Genomic DNA, 24,665 nt, shown 5'->3' with positions numbered 1-24,665 from the left:
AGTCTCAGAGACCTCTGGGACAACATTAAACGTGCCAGCATTCGAATTATAGGGGTCCGAGAAGAAGAAGAGAAAAACAAAGGGACTGAGAAAATATTTGAAGAGATTATAGTTGAAAACTTCCCTAGTATGGGAAAGGAAATAGTTAATCAACTCCAGGAAGCAAAGAAAGTCCCATACAGGATAAATCCAAGGAGAAACATGCCGAGACACATATTAATGAAACTATCAAAAATTAAATACAAAGAAAAAATATTAAAAGCAGCAAGAGAAAAACAACAAATAAAATACAAGGGAATCCCCATAAGGTTAGCAGCTGATCTTTCAGCAGAAATACGGCAAGCCAGAACGGAGTGGTAGGACATATTTAAAGTGATGAAAGGGAAAAACCCACAACCAAGATTACTCTACCCAGCAAGGATCTCATTCAGATTTCACAGAGAAAGTAACAACTTTACAGACAAGCAAAAGCTAAGAGAATTCAGCACAGCCAAACCAGCTTTACAACAAATGCTAAAGGAACTTCTCTAGACAGGAAACACAAGAGAAGGAAAAGATCTGGAATAACAAACACAAAACAATTAAGAAAATGGTAATAGGAACATACATATTGATAATTACCTTAAAAGTAAAAGGACTAAATGCTACAACCAAAAGACACAGGCTTGCTGAATGGATACAAAAACAAGACCCATATACATGGTGTCTACAACAGACACACTTCAGACATGGGACACATACAGACTGAAACTGAGGGGATGGAAAAAGATATTCCATGCAAATGGAAATCAAAAGAAAGCTGGAGTAGTAATTCTCATATCAGACAAAACAGACTTTAAAACAAAGACTATTACAAGAGACAAAGAAGGACACTACATAATGATCAACAGATCAATCCAGGAAGAAGATATAGCAATTGTAAATATTTCTGCACCCAACATAGGAGCACCTCAATACATAAGGCAGATACTAACAGCCATAAAAGGGGAAACCGACAGTAACAGTATCATAGTAGGGGACTTTTAACACCTCACTTTCACCAATGGACAGATCATCCAAAATGAAAATAAATATGGAAAGACAAGGTTTAAATGATAAACAAGATGGACTTAATTGATATTTATAGGACATTCCATCCAAAAACAACAGAATATGCTTTCTTCTCAAGTGCTCATGGAACATTCTCCAGGATAGCTCATATCTTGGGTCACAAATAAAGCCTTGGTAAATTTAAGAAAATTGAAATCGTATCAAGTATCCTTTCTGACCATAATGCTATGAGACTAGATATCAATTGCAGGAAAAACTCTGTAAAAAATACAATATGGAGGCTAAACAATGGAGGCTAAACAATACACTACTTAATAACAAAGAGATCATTGAAAAAATCAAAGAGAAAATCAAAAAATACCTAGAAACAAATGACAATGGAGACATGACGACCCAAAACCTATGGGATGCAGCAAAAGCAGTTCTAAGAGGGAAATTTATAGCAATAAAATCCTACCTTAAGAAACAAGAAACATCTCAAATAAATAACCCAACCATACACCTAAAGCAATTAGAGAAAGAACAAAAAACCCCAAAATTAGCAGAAGTAAAGAAATCATAAAGATCAGATGAGAAATAAAAGAAAAAGAAATGAAGGAAACGAGAGCAAAGATCAAAAAAAACTAAAAGCTGTTTTCTTTGAGAAGATAAAATTGATAAACCATTAGACAGACGCATCAAGAAAAAAAGGGAGAAGACTCAAATGAATAGAATTAGAAATGAAAAAGGAGAAGTAACAACTGACACTACTGAAATACAAAGGATCTTGAGAGACTACTACAAGCAACTCTAGGCCACTAAAACGGACAACCTGGAAGAAATGGACAAATTCTTAGAAATGCACAACCTTCCGAGACTGAACCAGGAAGAAATCAAAAATATGAACAGACCAATCACAAGCACTGAAACTGAAACTGTGATTAAAAACCTTCCAACAAACAAAAGCCCAGGACCAGATGGTTTCACAGGCGCATTCTATCAAACATTTAGAGAAGAGCTAACACCTATCCTTCTCAAACTCTTCCAAAATACAGCAGAGGGAGGAACACTCCCAAAATCATTCTACCAGGCCACTATCACCCTGATACCAAAACCAGACAAGGATGTCACAAAGAAAGAAAATTACAGGTCAATATCACTGATGAATGTAGATGCAAAAATCCTCAACAAAATACTCTGAAACAGAATCCAACAGCACATTAAAAGGATCATACACCATGATCAAGTGGGGTTTACTCCAGGAATGCAAGGATTCTTCAATATATGCAAATCAAACAATGTGATACACCATATTAACAAACTGAAGTAGAAAAACCATATGATCATCTCAGTAGATGTAGAGAAAGCTTTTGACATAATTCAACACCAATTTATGACAAAAAACCCTCCAGAGTGTAGGCATAAAGGGAACTTACCTCAACACAATAAAGGCCATATATGACAAACCGACAGCCAACATCGTCCTCAATGGTGAAAAACTGAAACCATTTCCACTAAGATCAGTAACAAGACAACACTACCCACTCTCACCACTATTATTCAACATAGTTTTGGAAGTTTTAGCCACAGCAATCAGAGAAGAAAAAGAAATAAAAGGAATCCAAATCGGAAAAGAAGAAGTAAAGCTGTCACTGTTTGCAGACAACATGATACTATACATAGGGAATCCTAAAGATGCTACCAGAGAACTACTAGAGATACTCAATCAACATGGTAAAGTAGCAGGATACAAAATTAATGTACAGAAATCTCTGGCATTCCTATACACTAATGATGAAAAATCTGGAAGTGAAATTAAGAAAACACTCCCATTTACCATTGCAACAAAAAGAATAAAATATCTAGGAATAAACCTACCTAAGGAGACAAAAGACCTGTAAGCAGAAAATTATAAGACACTGATGAAAGAAATTAAAGATGATACAAATAATAGATGGAGAGATATACCATGTTCTTGGACTGGAAGAATCAACACTGTGACAATGACTATACTACCGAAAGCAAACTACAGATTCAATGCAATCCCTATCAAACTACCACTGGCATTTTTCACAGAACTAGAACAAAACATTTCACAATTTGTATGGAAACGCAAAACACCCCGAATAGCCAAAGCAATCTTAGGAAAGAACAACGGAGCTGGAGGTATCGGTCTCCCTGACTTCAGTCTATACTACAAAGCTACAGTAATCAAGACAGTATGGTACTGGCACAAAAACAGAAATATACATCAATGGAACAGGATAGAAAGCCCAGAAATAAACCCACGCACATATGGTCACCTTATCTTTGATAAAGGAGGCAAGAATATACAGTGTAGAAAACACAGCCTCTTCAATAAGTGGTGCTGGGAAAAGTGGACATCTACATGTAAAAGAATGAAATTAGAACACTCTCTAACACCGTACACAAAAATAAACTCAAAATGGATTAGAGACCTAAATGTAAGACTGGACACTATCAAACTCTTACAGGAAACCATAGGCAGAACACTCTTTGACATAAATCACAGCAAGATCTTTTTGATCCACATCCTAATGTAATGGAAATAAAAACAAAAATAAACAAATGGGACTTAATGAAACTTAAAAGCTTTTGCAAAGCAAAGGAAACTACAAACAAGAAGAAAAGACAACCCTCAGAATGGGAGAGAATATTTGCAAATGAATCAACAGACAAAGGATTAATCTTCAAAATATATAAACAGCTCATGCAGCTCAATATTAAAAAAACAAACAACATAATCAAAAAATGGGCAGAAGACCTAAACAGACATTTCTCCAAAGAAGACACACAGATGGCCAAGAAGCACATGAAAAGCTGCTCAATATCACTAATTATTAGAGAAATACAAATCAAAACTACAATGAGATATCACCTCACACCAGTTAGAATGGGCATCATCAGAAAATCTACAAACAACAAATGCTGGAGAGGGTGTGGAGAAAAGGCAGCCCTCTTGCACTGTTGGTGGGAATGTAAATTGATACAGCCAGTATGGAGAACAGTATGGAGGTTCCTTAAAAAACTAAAAATAGAATTACCATATGATCCAGCAATCCCACTACTGGGCATATACCCAGAGAAAACCATAATTCAAAACGAGTCATGTACCACAATGTTCAGTGCAGCTCTATCTACAATAGCCAGGACATGGAAGCAACCTAAGTGTCCATCGACAGATGAATGGATAAGAAGATGTGGCACATATATACAATGAAATATTACTCAGCCATAAAAAGAAACGAAATTGAGTTATTTGTAGTGAGGTGGATGGATGTAGAGTCTGTCATACAGAGTGAAGTAAGCCAGAAAGAGAAAAACAAATACCGTATGCTAACACATATATATGGAATCTAAAAGGAAAAAACATGTCATGAAGATCCTAGGGGCAAGACGAGAATAAAGACACAGACCTACTAGATCATAGACTTGAGGACAAGGGGAAGGGGAAGGGTAAGCTGGGACAATGTGTGAGAGTGGTAGTGTATATATGGACATATATACACTACCAAATGTAAAATAGATAGCTAGTGGGAAGCAGTCGCATAGCACAGGGAGATCACCTTGGTGCTTTGTGACCAGCTAGACGGGTGGGATAGAGAGGGTGGGAGGGAGGGAGATGCAAGAGGGAAGAGATATGGGGACATATGTATATGCATAACTGATTCACTTTGTTATAAAGCAGAAACCAACACACAATTGTAAAGCAATTATATTCCAATAAAAATGTTAAAAAAATAAACAAAAGAAAACCCCATATAATCATCTCAATAAATGTAGCAAAAGCTTTTGACAAAATTCAGCACCCATTTACAATAAAAACTCTCCAGAAAGTGGGCAAAGAAGAACATACCTCAACATAATAAAGACCATATATGACAAATCTACCACTAACATCATACTCGATGGTGAGAAGCTGAAGGCATTTCCTCTAAGACCAGGAAGAAGACAAGGTTGTCCACTCTTGCCACTTGTATGCAACATAGTTTTGGAAGTCCTGGCTATGGCAATCAGAGTAGAAAAAGAAATAAAAAGGAATCCAAATTGGGAAAGAAGTAAAACTGTCACTGTTTAAAGATGACATGATACTATACATAGAAAATCCTAAAGATGCTACCAAAAAACGACTAGAATTCATCAGTGAATTTAGTAAACTTGCAGGTTACAAAATTAATACACAGAAATCTGTTGCATTCTTATACACTAGCAACGGAAGATCAGAAAGAGAAATTCAAGAAACATCCCATTTACTATTGCATCAAAAAGAATAAAATACCTAGGATTAAACCTACCTAAGGAGACAAAAGACTTGTACTCCAAAAACTATAAGATGCTGATGAAATTGAAGAAGACCCAAACAGATGGAAAGATATATCATGTTCGTGGATTGAAATAATCAATATTGTCAGAATGACTATACTGTCCAAGGCAATCTACAGATTCACTGCAATTTCTATCAAATTACCAATGGCATTTTTCTCAGAACTAAAACAAAAAAATCTCAAAATTTGTATGGTGATACAAAAGACCCCGAACTGCCAAAGTAATCTTGAGAAAGAAAAACGGAGCTGGAAGAATCAGGCTGCCTGACTTCAGACTATACTACAAAGCTATAGTCATCGAAACAGTGTGGTACTGGCACAGAAATATACATATAGATCAATGGAGCAGGATAGAAAGCACAGAAATAAATCCACACACCTATGGTCAAATAACCTAAGACAAAGGAGACAAAACGATACAGTGGTGGAAAGACAGTCTCTTCAACAAATGGTGCTGGGAAAACTGGACAGCTACATGTAAAAAAAAATGAAATTAGATCATTCTTTAACACCATACACAAAAATAAGCTCAAAATGGATTAAAGACCTAATGTGAGACTGGGCCTTATAAAACTTCTAGAGGAAAACATAGGCAGAACACTTTCTGACATAAATTGCAGCAGTATCTTTTTTGATCCGTCTCCCAGAATAACGGAAGTAGAAACAAAAATAAACAAATGGGACCTAATTAAACTCAAAAGCTTTTGCACAGCAAAAGAAACCATAAACAAAAAGAAAAGACAACCCACAGACTAGGAGAAAATATTTGCAAGTGATGTGACTGACAAGGGATTAGTCTCCAAAATTTACAAACAGCTCATGAGGCTTAATATCATCAAAACAAACAACCCAATCAAAGAATGGGCAGAAGACCTAAATCGACATTTCTCCAAAGAACACATACTGATGACCAACAAATACATGAAAAGATGTTCAACATCGCTAATCATTAGAGAAATGCCAATCAAAACTATAATGAGATATCACCTCACACCAGTCAAAATTGTTACCATTAAAAAATCCATAAACAATAAGTGCTGGAGAGAGTGTGGAGAAAAGGGAACCCTCCTACACTGCTGGTAGGAATGTAAGGTGGTATACCCATTATGGAGAACAGTATGGAGGTGACTTAAAAAACTAAAAACAGAGCTACTATATGACACTGCAATCCCACTCTTGAGCATATATCCAGAAAAAAAACATGGTTCGAAAAGATACATGCACCCCAATGTTCACTGCAGCACTGTTTACAATAGCCAAGACATGGAAGCAACTTAAATGTCCATCAACAGAGGAATGGATAAAGAAGATGTACATATATACAATGTAATAATCCTCAGCCATTAAAAAGAATGAAATAATGCCATTTGCAGCAACATGGATGGACCTAGAGATTGTCATACTGAGTGAAGTAAGTCAGACAAAGAGAAATATCATATGATAACCCTTTTATGTGGAATCTAAAAAGAAATGATACAAATGAACTTATTTACAAAACAGAAACAGGGGCTTCCCTGGTGGCGCAGTGATTGAGAGTCCACCTGCCGATGCAGGGGACACAGGTTCGTGCCCCGGTCCGGGAGGATCCCACATGCCACGGAGGGCCTGGGCCCGTGAGCCATGGCCGCTGGGCCTGCACGTCCAGAGCCTGTGCTCCGCGATGGGAGAGGCCACAACAGTTAGAGGCCGGAGTACTGCAAAAAAAAAAAACAAAAAAAAAACAAAAACAAACCAGAAACAGACTCACAGACTTACAAAACGAACTTATGGGTACCACAGGGGACGATGGGGGGAAGGGATAGTTAGGGAGCTTGCGATCAACATGTACACACTGCTATATTTAAAATGGATAACCAAGAACCTACTGTATAGCACAGGAAACTCTGCTTAATGTTATGTGGCAGCGTGGATGGGAGGGGAGTTTGGGGGAGAATGGATACATGTATATTTATGGCTGAGTCACTTTGCTGTGCACCTGAAACTGTGACAACATTTTTAATTGGCTATACTCCAATATAAAATAAAAAGCTTAAAAAATGAAAAAAAGAACTCAGATTTTACATTAAGTAATCGATTTATTTGACAAATAAACAAAATAACTAACAAGGTAGGCATTCACAAAAAATATTCATCTTATTTTCACCAAATTTAAAGTGTGAAAAGCTAATACTGTACCATGTACACATTCTCTATATTTAAACTCATTATTTAAAATTTAAACCTTGAAAAATAATTTTTTTCTATTTCTGTAATTTTGTATCTATATTAGATGATGGATGTTCACTAAACTTACTGTGATAACCATTTCATGATGTATGTAAATCAAATCATGCTATGCACCTTAAACGTGTACAGTGCTGTACATTAATTTTATCTCAATAAATTTGTAAGAAAGATAAATAAAATGAAATTTAAATCCTAAGGAAAAAAAAAGAAAAAGTTGTGAGCTTTCAAAGATGCAAACATACGTTCGCATGCCCAATCACATAACTTAGTACACTACTATATAGTCTACTGTGTTAGTTGGGTACCTAGGCTAACTTTGTTGGACTTACGAACAAATTGGACTTAAGAACATGCTCTCGGAATGGAACTCGTTCATATGTATGGGACTTACTGTAAAATTTATGTTTATAATTTTGCTATTTGTTTTCTATATGTCTTTTTTGTTTTTGTGTTTCTCCATTATTGACTTTTTTGCATTAAATAGATATTTTCTAGTGTACCCCTTTAATCCCTTTGTAACTTTTAAATTATATTTTGGGGGTTATTTTCTTATTTCCTCACTTGAGTATAAAAATTAAGATCTTAACTTGTAACAATATGGCTCAGATTAATATAAACTTAATTTCAATAGTATACAGACACCTTCATCCTATACAGTTCCATTCCCTCCTTTGTGCTCTTATTTTCTTTCCAATTACACCTTTATTCATTTATGTCCATCAACATATTTATAATTATTACTTCATGCAGTTCTCGATTAAATCAGGAGGGAAAAAGTTATAATCAAAAAATATTTAGGGCTTCCCTGGTGGCGCAGTGGTTGAGAGTCCACCTGCCAATGCAGGGGACACGGGTTCGTGCCCAGGTCCAGGAAGATCCCACATGCCGCGGAGCAGCTGGGCCCGTGCGTCCAGAGCCTGTGCTCCGCAACGGGAGAGGCCACAACAGTGAGAGGCCCACGTACCGAAAAAAAAAAAAAATTATACTGCCTTTTATATTTACATATGTAGTTACCTTTACTGTGCTCTTTTACTTCTCACGGTTTTAGTTACTATCTAGTGTTTTCTTTTTAGCCTTAAGAACTACATTTACTATTTCTTGTAGGGCAGGTTTGCTAGTGATGAATTTTCTCAGTTTTGTTTATCTGGAAATGTCTTAATGTATCCTTCATTTTTGACGTATGGTTTTGCCAGATATAGAATTCTTGGTAGACAATCTTTTTCTTTCATCATTTTGAATATGGTATTTCATGTTTCCTGGACATGATGGTTTCTGATGAGAAATCACTGTTAATCTTATTGAGGATACCTTGTACATGATGAATTGCTTCTCTCTTGCTCTTTTCAAGATACTCTCACTGTTGCTTTTGACAGTTAGATTATGATGTATCTTTGAGTTTATCGTACTTAGAATTTGTTGAGCGTCTTGGATGTGTTGGTTTATGTTTTTCATAAGATTCGGGAAATGTGGGGCCATTATTTCTTCAGATATTCCTTCTTTCCCTTTCTCTTCTCTCTTTCTGAGACTTCAGTTATGTATATCTTGATATGCTTGCTTTTTCACCTGTTAATGAGCCATACTTTGTTTCTTTGCATTACTCATAATTTTTTGTTGAAAACTAGATGTTTTAAGTAATGTGCCAACTCTGTAAATAAGAATCTCCCCTCCTCCAGGGTTTGTTGTTACCGTTGCTGGGTTTTTGTTGTTGTTCTTGTTCTTGTTCTTATTCTTGTTATCATTGTTCCCCGTTCATTTGTTTACTGACTTTTCGGAACTAATTCTGGAAAGTCTGTATCCTTTGTTGTATGTGGCCACTATCTCTGCTTGGTTAGCTTAGTCCTTGCTCAGAAGCTCTGTGTATGTGTTGTTCCAGGGTTTTGAAAAAGCTGATTTTGACAACGTTTGCCAGTTTCCCCTTTGTTTTTATAGAGATGAGCATTATCAAAGGCCCTTACTCCTCCAATTTTGCTAACATCTGCTATCTGGGATTTTTTGAATGAGGTATTCTTGGAGACTATGCAAACTGGAACCCAATCTATTTTCTTTCTAGAAGACAACTTAATATTCTAAAATAAAAACCACCATTTTTGAACTTTTTAAATTAAGCCATAAAGAATTGAGTCCTTTCAAGATATCAGAACTCCTGTCAATTCAGTTTCCAATTCTGTACGTCTTACAGTCCTTAAATTTCCCTATTAACAATTTGCTTGAATTAATTTTGATACTTATTTTTAAAACGAAAAAGTCAACTTTAAATTAGTGGCTCAGCAGAGTAAGAGATAAAATGTCCATTAATTAAAGGTTTTAAGATAATAATCAAGGAATTTCATTAATGGAGGCTGTGTATTTAAGGATGAAAATATCCTCCAATCCTAACAGAAATTCACCTAGCTTTCATTTAATAGAAACTTCTTATTCACGTCACATTCATAAGAGTCAACTTCACTTTTTCATATATGTGAAAGGATAAATTCTTAACCATTTAGGAATAATATGCCTTTTTAGGAATCTAATAAAAACTGTAGACTCTTTTTCTGGAAAATGAACATATATACATAATTCTGCTTACAATTTAAGGGTTTCTTGGATACTCTGTAGCCTATAAGAACCGCTATTGAACAAAAAAATATGATTTTGATGAGAAAACAGAGAACAGATATTCAAATAATTACAACATCTGACCTTCAATAGAGCAATCAATGACAATGTAAAATATTAAAACATATATAAGTGGTCTTTAACTACTATACATTTTTCATTTCAAAAGCTAATTTTTAAATTATATATTTAGAATTTATTACATATTTTTTCTTATAAAAATAATATTAGAAACAATGGTTGGGACTATTAAACTGCAAGTTTCTTAAGAATAGGTGCTCTTGGGCTTCCCTGGTGGCGCAGTGGTTGAGAGTCCGCCTGCCGATGCAGGGGACGTGGGTTCGCGCCCCGGTCTGGGAGGATCCCACATGCCGCGCAGTGGCTGGGCCCGTGAGCCACGGCCGCTGGGCCTGCGCATCCGGAGCCTGTGCTCCGCGACGGGAGAGGCCACAGCAGTGAGAGGCCCGCGTACCGAAAAAAAAAAAAAAAAAAAGAATAGGTGCTCTTAAAATAGATAACTAATAAGGACCTACTGTATAGCACAGGGAACTCTTCTCAATACTCTGTAATGACCTATATGGGAAAAGAATCTAAAATATGTATAGGTATAACTGATACACTTTGCTTTTTGCAGAAACTAATGCAGCAGTGTAAATCACCTATACTCTAATAAAAATTTTTTAAAAATAGGTGCTCTTTTTACTTGTCTTTGTATCATAATGACCTATCCAAATAAATAGCATACTTTAGTTTCCCAGATGACACTTCACGAAACCTATTTTATTCAATAATGTATTTGAATACAAATGTACTAACAAGAAAAAATACTGACGCAATGACAAACATTAAATAAATCAAAATGACAAAAATAAAATAAAAAAGAAAACATAAAGAATAAAATAGATTTTAAATTATCTGTTGCTTGAGAGACAGGCTTAATTAGAAGAGAATATAGGGAATTCCCTGGTGGTACAGTGATTAAAACTCTGTGCTCCCAATGCAGGGGGCCCAGGTTCGACTGCTGGTCAGGGAACTAGATCCCACATGCATGCTGCAACTAAGAGTTCACATGCCACAACAAAGGAGCCCCCATGCTGCAACTAAGGAGCCGGCAAGCCACACCTAAGGAGCCCGTGTGCCGCAACTAAGGAGCCCATGTGCTGCAACCAAGAAGACAGTGAGCTGCAACTAAGGAGCCCTCAAGCCACAACTAAGGAGCCCACCTGCCGCAACTAAGACCCAGCACAACCAAATAAATTAATTTTAAAAAAAGAAGAGAATATAATGGTAAATATAGATATTTCTAGGTACTTCTGTTTAAACTTATAGATTCCTTTTTATTGTACTTCAAATTTCACTTCAAAATATGTTTCTTCTTAATACGACATCTCCTACCCTTAGCCATGAATAAGGTCATTTTTGGACACTAACAATTTGTACATGCACTGGAAGGGCAAATGTTTTGGAAAAATGTTGAAAGAAGTTGGGGATGGAGGATACTGTTCAAAGAGGTTTTATAATATAAAATAACATTATTTATTATATATCTTATAATAAAATGTGTGCAAGTTAAAGTAAGCTAGTGTGAAAATAAGCAATAGTGTGTATAGGAACTCCACTGCAAGTTTTTCTTCAAAAGGAAAAATAGTTGTGGTAGGGTGGAGATGAAATTTTTATTCTGTTTCTTAACCACTGCGAGTATCATTGTGCTAAAGAAGATGGGAAAACTACATTTTGGTGCCATAAATATAAAGGAACAATTGCACATTTTCATTTGAATAACATCAAACCCTTATCAAAACCAGATAAAGTCATGAGTAATATGCAGAATTCAACTGGATATCATTTAATATCTATAGGTTGTGACCCTACCATATAAGATTAATGAAATGCCCTAGCCTTGTCTTCAGAATAGGACTTGAAGACATTTACATACTCAAAGCAATGCCAAAGCGACAAATGAGTGAACTTCAGAAGACTTAACCTCAGAGACATGGATGGTACGCCAACCCCATCTTTTTAAGTTTGGTGTTTGACTCCCTGGCTACGTGACAATAAATGAGACCCAGATATAGCTACAGAGATTCCTTGCTGAAGAAATCTGTCAATAAAGAACCTCAGCCAAGGGCTTCTCTGATGGTGCAATGGTTAAGAATCCTCCTGCCAATGCAGGGGACACGGGCTCGAGCCCTGGTCCGGCAAGATCCCACATGCCGCAGAGCAACTATGCCTGTGCGCCACAACTACTGAAGCCCGCATGCCTAGAACCCATGCTCCACAACAAGAGAAGCCAACACAATGAGAAGTCCACGCACCGCAACGAAGAGTAGCCCCCACTCTAGTAGCCACAACTAGAGAAAGTCCACGCGCAGCAACAAAGACCCAACTCAGCCATAAATAAATAAATTTCTTTTTTTAAAAAAAAAGAAAGAACCTCAGATAACTGAGAAAGTAATTAACTGTCTCCATAAAAAATGTCTTTAGTCTGTAGATTCAGAATTAGGTATACTGATAAACAAAATCAACATAATATAGGTATACTGAGTAATTGATTTAGACTTGTGATTTTAAACTGAAATCTTACTAAATTCATCAACAGTATCAAAACATTTAAGAGAAATAAAGATTCAACACATCTATATGTTTAATGAACTAGGTTTATACAAAATTACCTAAGTACTCAGAAAGCTTTTTGTTAAAATTAGTTGACAACTGAGGTACAGAAAATCAAATACAGTATATTAAACTTAAATGCAGTTAAAAAGTTTTAGCAAACATAATATAGTGGTGAAACCTGATTAGAAGTGAATTTTAAATTCTGCTAAATTTATAAAATAATTTGTATTCAAAAGTAATAATAGCCAATTCCAAAATATGAAACCGTAAGATATAAAATCCCTAAATCTTACCTTAAGAATTGAAAGATTAAAGCACTAAAAAAAAATCAGTTATTGATTCTTTGTAACAACTTCTATGAATCTTCTACATTCAGTATATGGATAATAATAATTTAGAAGGTTTCAAAAAAGTATTTAAAAGTAATGATCCTGAAAAAGGATCTGCAGGAACAGATTAACTTGGAACTCACAGTATCTGGGCTTCTACTTCTTAAAGTAAGATAACTGGATAAAATATAAATAGGCTACTCTGCCTTAGCTTTTCCAATTTAAACTATTAACTGCATTGCTCTTGGGATTAAGAAGGAAAGGACTTAAGAAGGATACGTCTTTTACTGGACTGTGAAAAAGTCTGAAGACAGAAGACAGGCTAATTAGAAACGTTAAAATAATAATTGTGCCATCTGAAGTGCGACCATATGTGAATCATGGCTACATGGAACTATGGCTTATAACAGCAAAAAACAAACAAAAAAACTTTTAAAATGCTTCTGTACTGTTTATAAATATTTATACATAAATATGATTAGCCATATCAATGTCTTGAAACAAAATTTTGAGTCCTGCAAGTCCTAGCAGTACTGATCTTTCATTTACACATATACACCATAAGTGACTTAAGCAATATGTGATATATTAGTCTTTTAGTTCTATTAGATCACAATCCTAAGGGTAGTAAGTTATGGACTTGAAGGGAACTCATCTTAGTTTCTTTTGAATCTGCAATGATTATATTTGTGCCATTATTTCCCTTCTCACCCTTCCCATCCCATGTTCTATACTATAGGACTACAAGTTAGATCCTAAAAAATATATTTTCAGATTTTACTTCCTTTCTATTCAAAAAACATAGGCCAATAGCAATCCTAGATGACTTCATAACACTGTTAAATCAAATCTAGGTATCTTTCAAATACTATGTTCTAGAAATCTGACAAACTAGAATGGAATTTAAACTGTCTCCACCCACTTCCCACTGCATTACACCCTCTGCTTCCCCACCCCCAGATGAAGGTTAAGTTGATAGATGGATTGGAAATGAAATAAAGCCAGACATCAAATAACTTACTTGAAATCCATCTCTTACCTTCTGTACTTAACCCTGGACTTGATGTGAACTTGGCTACATCAACAATTTTTACAGCAAATTGTTGCCCAGTTTCTCTGTTGATGCATCGTCGTACAACACTGAAGGGACCCCTAAAAAAAAAATATCCAAGTTTAATTTGTTGATTTTAAGTTTCTATTTCTCTTCAACAGTTTATTCATATTTCATTGTCTACTATAGCCATAGCTTTCAAAATAGAATTTAATATAGTTTTGAACACATTTTTCTATAATTCATGAGGTAATTATTTATTTGAAGTTGATAACCCAGAAAAATAAGAAACAAATTTACTTTCAAAATCACTTTTAAAAATCTGAGATAGTGTTCTTATATTCAAGGCAAATAATCTCTGTAATTTTCTCTACATAGTATCAGCATCTTAAACAAAATAATAGTTCACAGTGGTAGTGTATACAACTTTTACCTTTTGAACCAGAAACTTAAATCATTCTCTCATCTTAGCCATCACTTATCTAATCTTCACTAACAAGTCCTACTGAGTTTATTTCAAATATCTCTTAATCCTGTCCACTTCTCTGCATGACTCATTCCGTAGTCTAAACGACTACCAGTTTCTACTAGGACCACTGAAAACTTGTTTCTCCCATTCATTCTTGAAGTGATGTTTTAAAGATGAAAATCTGATATTATGTTTCTGCTTAAAATCCCAGAGAGAAGGTATTTGCAACACGTATTTAGTCAAGAACCAAAATACATAACTAATTCTTAAATAAGAAAATATACTACAGGGAAATCTGCGCAGAAGACTTAAATAGACACTTCACAAAGAGAAAGCCCTACATGATTTAGTTTCCAACAACCTCTACAGTCTCACGTGAAGTCACAGGGAAATCCTTCATCCTCCCCAAACTTCAAATTAGCATTACTCTCAACTGCCATAGGAAAGGAAGTAATTTCTACTAGCAAAACCAGTGGTCCAGTCACTTTCTTACCCAGTCCTCTCCTCAATTGAAATTGGTGGCTCTCAATATTGACCATACAGTTGAATCAACTGTAATGACTGATAAAATAACAATGTCTGGTCCCAGGCATTAAAAACACACACACTCTGTTCCTTGTGATTAATAGTTATCAAATAAGTATCTGAACTAAAGATAATCCAACATGCTTGAATCAACTATTGATTAATGTAGAATGCAATCGCAATATACTGTAGTATTTTATTTGAAGGCTAGTATGGTTTAAGTTATTAAATACACACACATGTACGTGTATACACGTATGGATTTCCCCCCTCCTCAGGAAACAAAAAACTCTCATTGGTTTTTACAGGTAGAAACAGTACACCTGGATGCATGTGGTCAATCAGAAGACAGAGAAAAGTTCTTCATTTACAGTAGGACACTTATGATACTTTTGCCTTAAAGTGTAAGTTTGTCTTTATTCTTTCAGAGGACAGGCAAACGAATATAATCTAACCTAGACTTAAACATTTCTCTGAGATCATATGAATCAGTTGATTTCATCCCACTATCAATCATCAGGACATCCGTTACACTACAGTTTCAAGTCTCTCTCTTCAAGCAACCTAACAAAGCTAAACTGGAAGGAAAAGAAATGGTAATAGTGTACCTTTCAGAACTCTATAGGAAAAGGACCTTTTTGATAATCACTCAAAACTGTTCAAAGACTTTTCTCTGTGAGAAGACATATAACAATGTGAGTCAGGACTCCCACAAATGTTTTCATTCTCAATCTGGATGTCTTACTTGTGATTACTTATCCTGACAATAGCAAGTAATTTCAGGAAATGTTTAGCGTAATTGGTTTTTGTACACACATTAAACCCTTGGGACTCTATTTATATATACATTTGTGTAGTATGCTTCAATTCACTACACCTTTTGGATACTTTCCAAGATCTGTATGTGGGATCATTTTTGGTCAAGAGTCAATTCTTTAGTTCTTCCTGTTTGAACAAAGGTGAGGAAGAAAACATAGCTTCTCCCCCAACCCTTTTAGTAATAGTAGAATGAAGAAAGCTAGGAAGAATCAAGAAAAAAGGGAATACTGATACAAAAAAAAACACCAAAAACGTGTTTAAGTCTGTGAATGAAAAAAAGGAACCAAATCTTTGGTTCTTTAGGCTACTTTTATAATGTGAGGCAAAGAAAATGAGTTTATCTCTGAACTATTGACGACATGAAGATAGGTCACGAGTAAAGAGTTTCAAAGATCTGTCTCTCAGTGACATCCAGGGGGTTAGAAAAGGTGAACCATTTAGTACACTAAAAAGACACTGAAAAATCTTTTAACTTTTTTGGGGATTTAATCCATCAACTGGAAACTCAGTGGAAACTGAAAAAAATTTGAATGAGTATATAGTGTCTATAATTTTAGCAGGACTTGATTATATTTATTTCATCAAAACGCTAAAAAGACACAGGATATAAGAAAATCTGGCTTGTTTTCCCATCTTAAAATGGGGAGGAGAGTGTAATAAAATGTATGTTAAAACTTCTGTATTACACTTATTAGTTATACTTGAATGACAGTTTAAGGAACAGCAAAAATTCAGGAGGCCTAGGTTTCAGTCTGGCCTAAACTCTTTTTGAATCTTAAAATTTCATCCTTAAATTTTTAGTCTATAGTACAGTCGATTCTTGAATAATTATGGGGGGTGGGGGGAATACTGACAGAGGTAGTTGTAAGCCATCATTATAAACTACTATCTTTCTCATATTTCCACTAATTCTGGCCAGGGTATTAATCAAACTGGAATGATAAGATAATTGATGGCATTTCAGATTTGATAAAATCTATATTCTTTATCCAATTCTTTAAGAATACTGAATATTGATTGGGATTGTGGCACAAGGTTCTACTCAAGGCAGTTGGCTGCTTTCAGAATACTAAGTTTTAAAGTAAAAGGTCAATTAAACTAGAATATGTTACAATTGAATATTTGCTATTACTTCTCTAAGGTTTTGAAAAGAATGTAGCTGTGTCTCTATGCAGACACACAATAATCTCCTCTAGCTTTCATTAATGTGAAGAAAGGTCATGTCTAGGAATTGAACCATTATGATACCAAAAGTAAATACAGTTGGCCCTCTGTATCTGCAGGTTCCACATCTGTTGATTCAGCCAACCATGGATTGAAAATATATGAAAAAAAATTCTAGAAAGTTCCAAAAAGCAAAACTTGAATTTGCACTGGTAACTATTTGCAAAGCATTTACAATGTATTAGGTATTGTAAGTAATCTAGAGATGATTTGAAGTATATGGGGCATATGTGTGGGTTATATGCAAATAATATGCTATTTTATATAAGGAACTTGAGCATCCATGGATTTTGGTATTGGCGGGGATCCTATAACCAATCCCCTGCAAATACCGAGGGACAACTGCATGTCAAAAGTGACTAGAATTAAACAAAATTATGCTAGAATACAGTATAATATGTTGGTCTCCAGGATAATAGGATAGATTTAGCAAATGCATCTAAATTAACTTTTCTCCCTGAACCCATTAAAATGAGAGAAAAGGGACTAAAGAAAATGTCTTAAAGGACTGGGAGAATGAGAGAATACAATAGTAATTAATAATCAAATTTTGAAAGCAAGAAAGCAGATGGAGTAATGGTAACTGGCTTAGCATTCATAGAAACGCCAAATTGCAAGGAGAAAATAAGAAAAGTTCAGAACCAAACTCATTTACACTACAAAATTCTCAGGAAGCAACTGAACTGGCAGCACCAGATAACTCTGAGAAAGAGAGGGTGGGGCTAAACTAACAAGGTTTGAGTGAAATCTATTAGAGAAGCAGTTAAGAGTCTTAGATCCTCCTCCTCTACTCCATGCCACCAGGTAACTACTCTGCCTCATCCTCACAGAGGTCCATTATCTGGAGAGGGTAAAACACAGGGTCTTAGAACTGGGGACAGAAGGCAGTTGAAGAAGTGGATACTACATGAAAAGCAAGGGGTTTATGTGATCACACACAAACTGAATGTAGACAGCCCATCCCCATTTCCCATTAACAGGGGGGAATGTTAGAAGCTAGATCTTTACCCTTCAGGCAGGAAAGGTAAGATTTTCTATTGAATATGTGACCAGCCCAGAAGGAAAGACTAAAAATAATGACGTTTTATTGTTCAAACCACTCAACCAGATCACCTTCCTTGAAATTCAAAGTCAACAAGTTCTTCCACAAGTTCAGAGTTTTCAATCAGCTTTCCAACTTCGGCATTGTTGGCATTTTGGGCTGAATAGTTCTTTGTTGTGCAAGGAAGTCCTGTGCATTGTAGGGCGCCTAACAGCGTCTCCAGCCTCTACCTGGAGATGACAGTAGCACCCCCTCAGCCAGTTTTGCCAAGCAAAAATGTCTCTAAACGTTGTCAAATGTCCCTCAAGAACCACTGCTCTATTCCTAATCATAAGTAGATAACCAACCTCCCAAAACATCTGGAGAAGAGTCTAATTTGGAAGACAGAGATCGAAACAGAAAGAGCAACTTAGAGGAAACATACTAAACAAGAAAAAAACTTCCAACTACCATTAATGTCCTTGGAAAGATACTATAACTATGAAACAAAACCAGAACTTTCAGAAGACAAAATGAGGGCTCTTGAAAACTAAATATATGAAGAAATTTAAAACTCAATAGAAGGCCTGGCAGATAAAGTTGAGGAAATTTCCCAGAAAGTAGAACCAAAAGAACAAAGAAAATGGAGGGGAGGAACTCAATCCAAGAACATTTCCCAGACCTTAAATCCTAAGTTGTCCAAATTAAAAGGAGCCACCAAGGGGAAAAGCAAAAAATAACATACAAGAGAACTCCCGTAAGGTCATCACCTGATTTCTCAGCATAAACTCTGCAAGCCAGAAGGGAGCAACACAATATATTTAAAATGATAAAAGGGAAGAACTTACAACCAAGAATACTTCACCCAGCAAATCTCTCAGATTTTTTTTTCACATCTTTATTGGAGTATAATTGCTTTACAATGTTGTATTAGTTTCTGCTGTATAACAACGTGAATCAGCTATATGTATACATCAAAAACTTTAGAGAATTCAGCACCACCAAACCAGCTTTGGAAAAATTGCTATAGGAACTTCTCCAAGCAGAAAAGAAAAGGCCACTACTAGAAACAAGAAAATTACAAATGGAAAAGTTCCCCAGTAAAGGTAGGAAATCATCTACATACAAATATGATATAAAACCCAGCAACTGTAAGAAGAGGAGAACACAAATGCAGGATATTGGAAATGCATTTGAAATTAAAAGACTAGCAACTTAAAACAATCTTGTGTATATACAGACTGCTATATCAAAACTCATGGTAACTGCAAACCAAAAATCTACAATAGACACACAGAAAAAAGAAAAACGAATCCAAACACAAAACTAATGTTAGTCATCAAATCACAAGACAAGAGAACAAATGAGGAAGGGAAGAAAAAAGACCTACAAAAACAAATCCAAAACAATTAAGAAAATGGCAATAGGAACATACATATCAATAAGTACCTTAAAGGTAAATGGATTAAATGCTCCAACCAAACGACACAGACTGGCTGAATGGATACAGAAACAAAACCCATATATATGCTGTCTACAAGAGACCTACTTCAGATCTAGGGACACATACAGACTGAAAGTAAGGGGATGGAAAAAGGTATTCCATACAAATAGAAATCACAAGAAACCTGGAATAACACTACTCATATCAGACAAAATCGACTTTAAAATAAAGACTATTACAAGAGACAAACAAGGACACTACATAATGATCAAGGAATCAATCCAAGAAGAAGATATAAAAATTGTAAATATATATGCAGCCAACAGAGGAGCACCCCAATATACAAAGCAAATATTAACAGCCATAAAGGGAGAAATTGACAGTAACACAATAATAGTGGGGGACTTTAACACCCCACTTTCATCAATGGACAGATCATCCAGACAGAAGATCAATAAGGAAACACAGACCTTAAATGAAACAGTAGACCAGATGAACTTAATTGATATTTATAGAGCATTCCATCCAAAAGCAGCAGAATACACATTCTTCTCAAGTGCACAGGGAACACTCCCCAGGACTGACCACATGCTGGGCCACAAGGCGAGCCCCAGTAAATTTAAGAAAACTGAAACCATATGAAGCATCCTTTCCAATCACAACACTATGAGATTAGAAATAAACTATAAGAACAAAACTATAAAAAACACAAACAAGTGGAGGCTAAACAATATGCTACTAAACAACCATGGATCACTGAACAAATCAAAGAGGAAATCAAAAAATACCTAGAGACAAATGAAAATGAAAGCACAACGATCCAAAACCTATGGGATGCAGCAAAAGCAGTCCTAAGAGGGAACTTTATAGCAATACAATCTTACCTCAGGAAACAAGAAAAATCTCAAATAAACAACCTAACCTTACACCTAAAGCAACTAGAGAAAGAAGAACAAGTAAAACCTAAAGTTAGTAGAAGGAAAGAAATCATAAAGATCAGAGCAGAAATAAATGAAATAGAGACAAAGAAAACAACAGCAAAGGTCAATGAAACTAAAAGTTGGTTCTTTGAAAAGATAAACAAAATTGATAAACCTTTAGCCAGACTCATCAAAAAAAAAAAAAGGAGAGGACTCAAATCAATAAGATTAGAAATGAAAAAGGAGAAGTTACAACTGACACCACAGAAATACAAAAGATCATGAGACTACTACAAGCAACTGTATGCCAATAAAATGGACAACCTGTAAGAAATGGACAAATTCTTAGAAAGGTACAGTCTCACAAGACTGAACCAGGAAGAAACAGAAAATATGAACAGACCAATCACCAGTAATGAAGTTGAAACCATGATTTAAAAACTCCTAACAAACAAAAGTCCGGGACCAGATGAATTCACAGGTGAATTCTATCAAACATTTGATAGAGGGATAGAGTTAACACCTATCCCTCTGAAACTATTCCAAAAAATTGAAAAAGGAAGGAATACTCCCAAACTCATTCTATGAGGTCACCATCACCCTGATACCAAAACCAGACAAAAATAACACACAGAAAGAAAATTACAGGCCAATATCACTGATGAACATAGATGCAAAAATCCTCAACAAAATATTAGCAGTCCAAATCCAACAATACGTTAAAAGGATCATACACCATGATAAAGTGGGATTTATCCGAGGGATACAAGAATTTTTCAATATGCACAAATCAAACAGTGGGATACACCACATCAACAAATTGAAGAATAAAAACCACATTATCATCTCAACAGATGCAGAAAAAGCATTTGACAAAATTCAGCACCCATTTACAATAAAAACTCTCCAGAAAGTGGGCATAGAGGGAACATACCTCAACATAATAAAGACTGTGTATGACTAACCTACAGCTAACATCATACTCAACGATAAAAAGCTGAAAGCATTTCCTCTAAGACCAGGAACAAGACAAGGATGTCCACTCTTGCCACTTCTATTCAACACAGTTTTGGAAGTCCTAGCTACGGAAATCTAGAGAAGACAATGAAATAAAAGGAATCCAAATTGGAAAAGAAGAAGTAAAATTGTCACTGTTTGCAGATGACATGACACTATACATAGAAAATCCTAAAGACGCTACCAGGAAACTACTACAGCGTATCAGCGAATCTGGTAAACTTGCAGGATACAAAATTAATACACAGAAATCCCTTGCATTCCTATACACTAACAATGAAAGATCAGAAAGAGAAATTAAGAAAACAATCCCATTTACCATCGCATCAAAAAGAATAAAATGCTTAGGAATAAACCTACCTAAGGAGACAAAAGAACTGTACTCTGAGAACTATAAGACAGTGATGAAAGAAATCAAAGATGACACAAACAGATGGAGAGATATACCACATTCGTGGATTGGAAGAATCAATATTGTCAAAATGACTATACTATCCAAGGCAATGTACAGATTCAATGTAATTCCTATCAATGCATTGATAAGAAAACCAGACAAAAAGCAGAGCTGGAGGAATCAGGCTCCCTGACTTCAGACTATACTACAAAGCTACAGTCATCAAAACAGTATGGCACTGGCACAAAAACAGAAATATAGATTAATGGAACAGGATAGAAAGCCCAGAAATAAATCCACGTACATATGGTCAATTAATCTACAACAAAGGAAGCAAGACTATACAATGGAGGAAAGACTGTTTCTTCAATAAATGATGCTGGGAAAACTGGACAGCCACATGTAAAAAAATGAAATTAGATCATTCTTTAACACCATACACAAAAGTAAACTCAAAATGGATTAAAGGCCTAAATGTAAGACCAGATGCTATAAAACTCTTCGAGGAAAACAGAGGCAGAACACTCTGGCATAAATCACAGCAACATCTTTTCTGAAGTGTCCTAGAGTAATGGAAATAAAAACAAAAATAAACAAATGGGACCTAATTAAACTCAAAAGCTTTTGCACAGAAAAGGAAACCATAAACAAAACGAAAAGACAGCCCACAGAATGGGAGAAAATATTTGCAAACAATGCAACCAACAAAGGATTAGTCTCCAAAATTTACGAACAGCTATTGCGGCTCAATATTAAAAAAACAAACAACCCAATCAAAACATGGGCAAAAGACCTAAATAGGCATTCTCCAAAGAAGACATACAGATGGCCAAGAGGCACATGAAAAGATGCTGAACATTGCTAATTATTAGAGAAATGCAAATCAAAACTACAATGAGGTATCACCTCACACCAGGCCGAATGGCCATCATTAAAAAATCTACAAACAATAAATTCTGGAGAGGGTGTGGAGAAAAGGGAACCCTCTTGCACTGTTGGTGGGAATCTAAACTGGTACAGCCACTATGGAGAACAGTACGGAGGTTCCTTAAGAAACTAAAATTAGAGCTACCATATGATCCAGCAATCTCACTCCCAGGCATATACTCAGAGAAAACCATGGTTCGAAAGGATACATGCACCCCAGTGTTCACTGCAGCACTGTTTACAATAGCCAAGACATGGAAGCAACCTAAATATCCATCAACAGATGAATGGATAAAGAAGATGTGGTATATTTATATGATGGAATACTACTCAGCCATAAAAAAGAATGAAATAATGCCATTTGCAGCAACATGGATGGACCTGGAGATTATCATACTAAGTGAAGTAAGTCAGACAAAGACAAATATCATATGATATTGCTTATATGCGGAATCTAAAAATATATATACAAATGAACTTATTTATAAAACAGAAATGGACTCACAGACATAGAGAACGAACTTATGGTTACCGGGGGGAAGTGGGGGTAGGGATAGACTGGGAGTTTGGGATTTACATGTAAACAGTGCTGTGTTTATAATAGGTAACCAACAAGGACCTACTCTATAGCATAGGGAACTCTGCTCAATATTCTGTAACAACCTACATGGGAAAAGAATTTGAAAAAGAATAGATACATGTATATTTATAACTGAATCACTTTGCTGTACACCTGAAACTAACACAACATTGTTAATCAACTATACCCCAATATAAAATAAAAATTTTAAAGAAAAGCACCCATGAAGTACTCAGCAAAATAGATAAGACACATGTCCACACATACCACTGTGAAATTTAAGAACCCTATGGGCTACAAAACGTTCAGATTTCCAGCAGTAGGGGTAAGGGTGCTCAAGGAGGGGAGGATGATATAGTTCACACACAATGGATCAGGCACTGCAATGGCTTCTGATCTCTCAATGGCAACACTAGAAGCAATGAGACATTAGAGCGACACCTTCAGAATCATGAAGGAAAAATATTTCTAACCTTTAAAGTCTACATTGAGTCAGAAAAATCAATAATAAAAAAACATTTTCAGACATGCAAAAGCTCAATACATTACTTGCAATGCATACTTCCTGAAGAAATTATTGTAGGATGTGTTTGCTAGAACAAGAGAGTATACTAGTAAAAAAGGACGCCAAGGGACAGCAAACAGGAGATTCAACGCAAGAAGACAAGAGAGTGAGATCTCAGGCTGCCAGCTAAGCATTGAGCAGAGGTTAACTAGAGAGCCATCAAAGATTCCCAATGCCACTGATCAGCTCTTTAACTTGAAAACAGAAGAACCACGTAATCTGGGGCCAGGTTCCTCTGTTTTGCTTTTTCTGACCAGGGGCTGATGAGTCCTGCTCCTCTCTGCTGCCTCGATCAGCAGAGGACTCTCATTTCAGTCCACAGCAGTGTTCTCAGGAATAACTGAGCGGGAGTCAGCCTCGGCGAGCTGAAAAGCAGGAAATGCAGAGCAGTGCATGCCCCCTGACCGCATTCCTGCTGGATGTTCAGTACCCAGCGCTGCACTATAGCACGGATGTCCTGCCTGTGAAGAGCTCCATGTTCTGGGATTTACTTGGGATTTTGCCAACGGACTTGCCAGCAAGGGCTCCTATATGCTCTCAGGTATCTGAAGCCAGACTGTGAACA

At 35.9% G+C, this 24,665-nt stretch overlaps 1 protein-coding gene across 12 annotated transcripts in view; it reads right to left on the bottom strand.

The window, feature by feature from the left end:
- The window catches only part of CASK (calcium/calmodulin dependent serine protein kinase), a 387,591-nt gene that overhangs the window by 299,016 nt on the left and 63,910 nt on the right, over window positions 1-24,665 (bottom strand). For 6 of the 12 annotated variants that reach the window (XM_060137166.1, XM_060137172.1, XM_060137168.1 and 3 more), the window contains exon 2: window positions 14,166-14,296. In XM_060137166.1, the coding sequence (XP_059993149.1) occupies window positions 14,166-14,296 (131 nt within the window). The remainder of the gene's footprint in view (window positions 1-14,165; window positions 14,297-24,665) is intronic. The other 6 variants (XM_060137167.1, XM_060137173.1, XM_060137174.1 and 3 more) reach the window with 1 other exon arrangement.

Source organism: Lagenorhynchus albirostris, chromosome X (assembly GCF_949774975.1).
Source record: "Lagenorhynchus albirostris chromosome X, mLagAlb1.1, whole genome shotgun sequence".
NCBI classification, from domain to species: domain Eukaryota; kingdom Metazoa; phylum Chordata; class Mammalia; order Artiodactyla; family Delphinidae; genus Lagenorhynchus; species Lagenorhynchus albirostris.
This window is presented reverse-complemented; position numbering and strand designations above follow the sequence as displayed.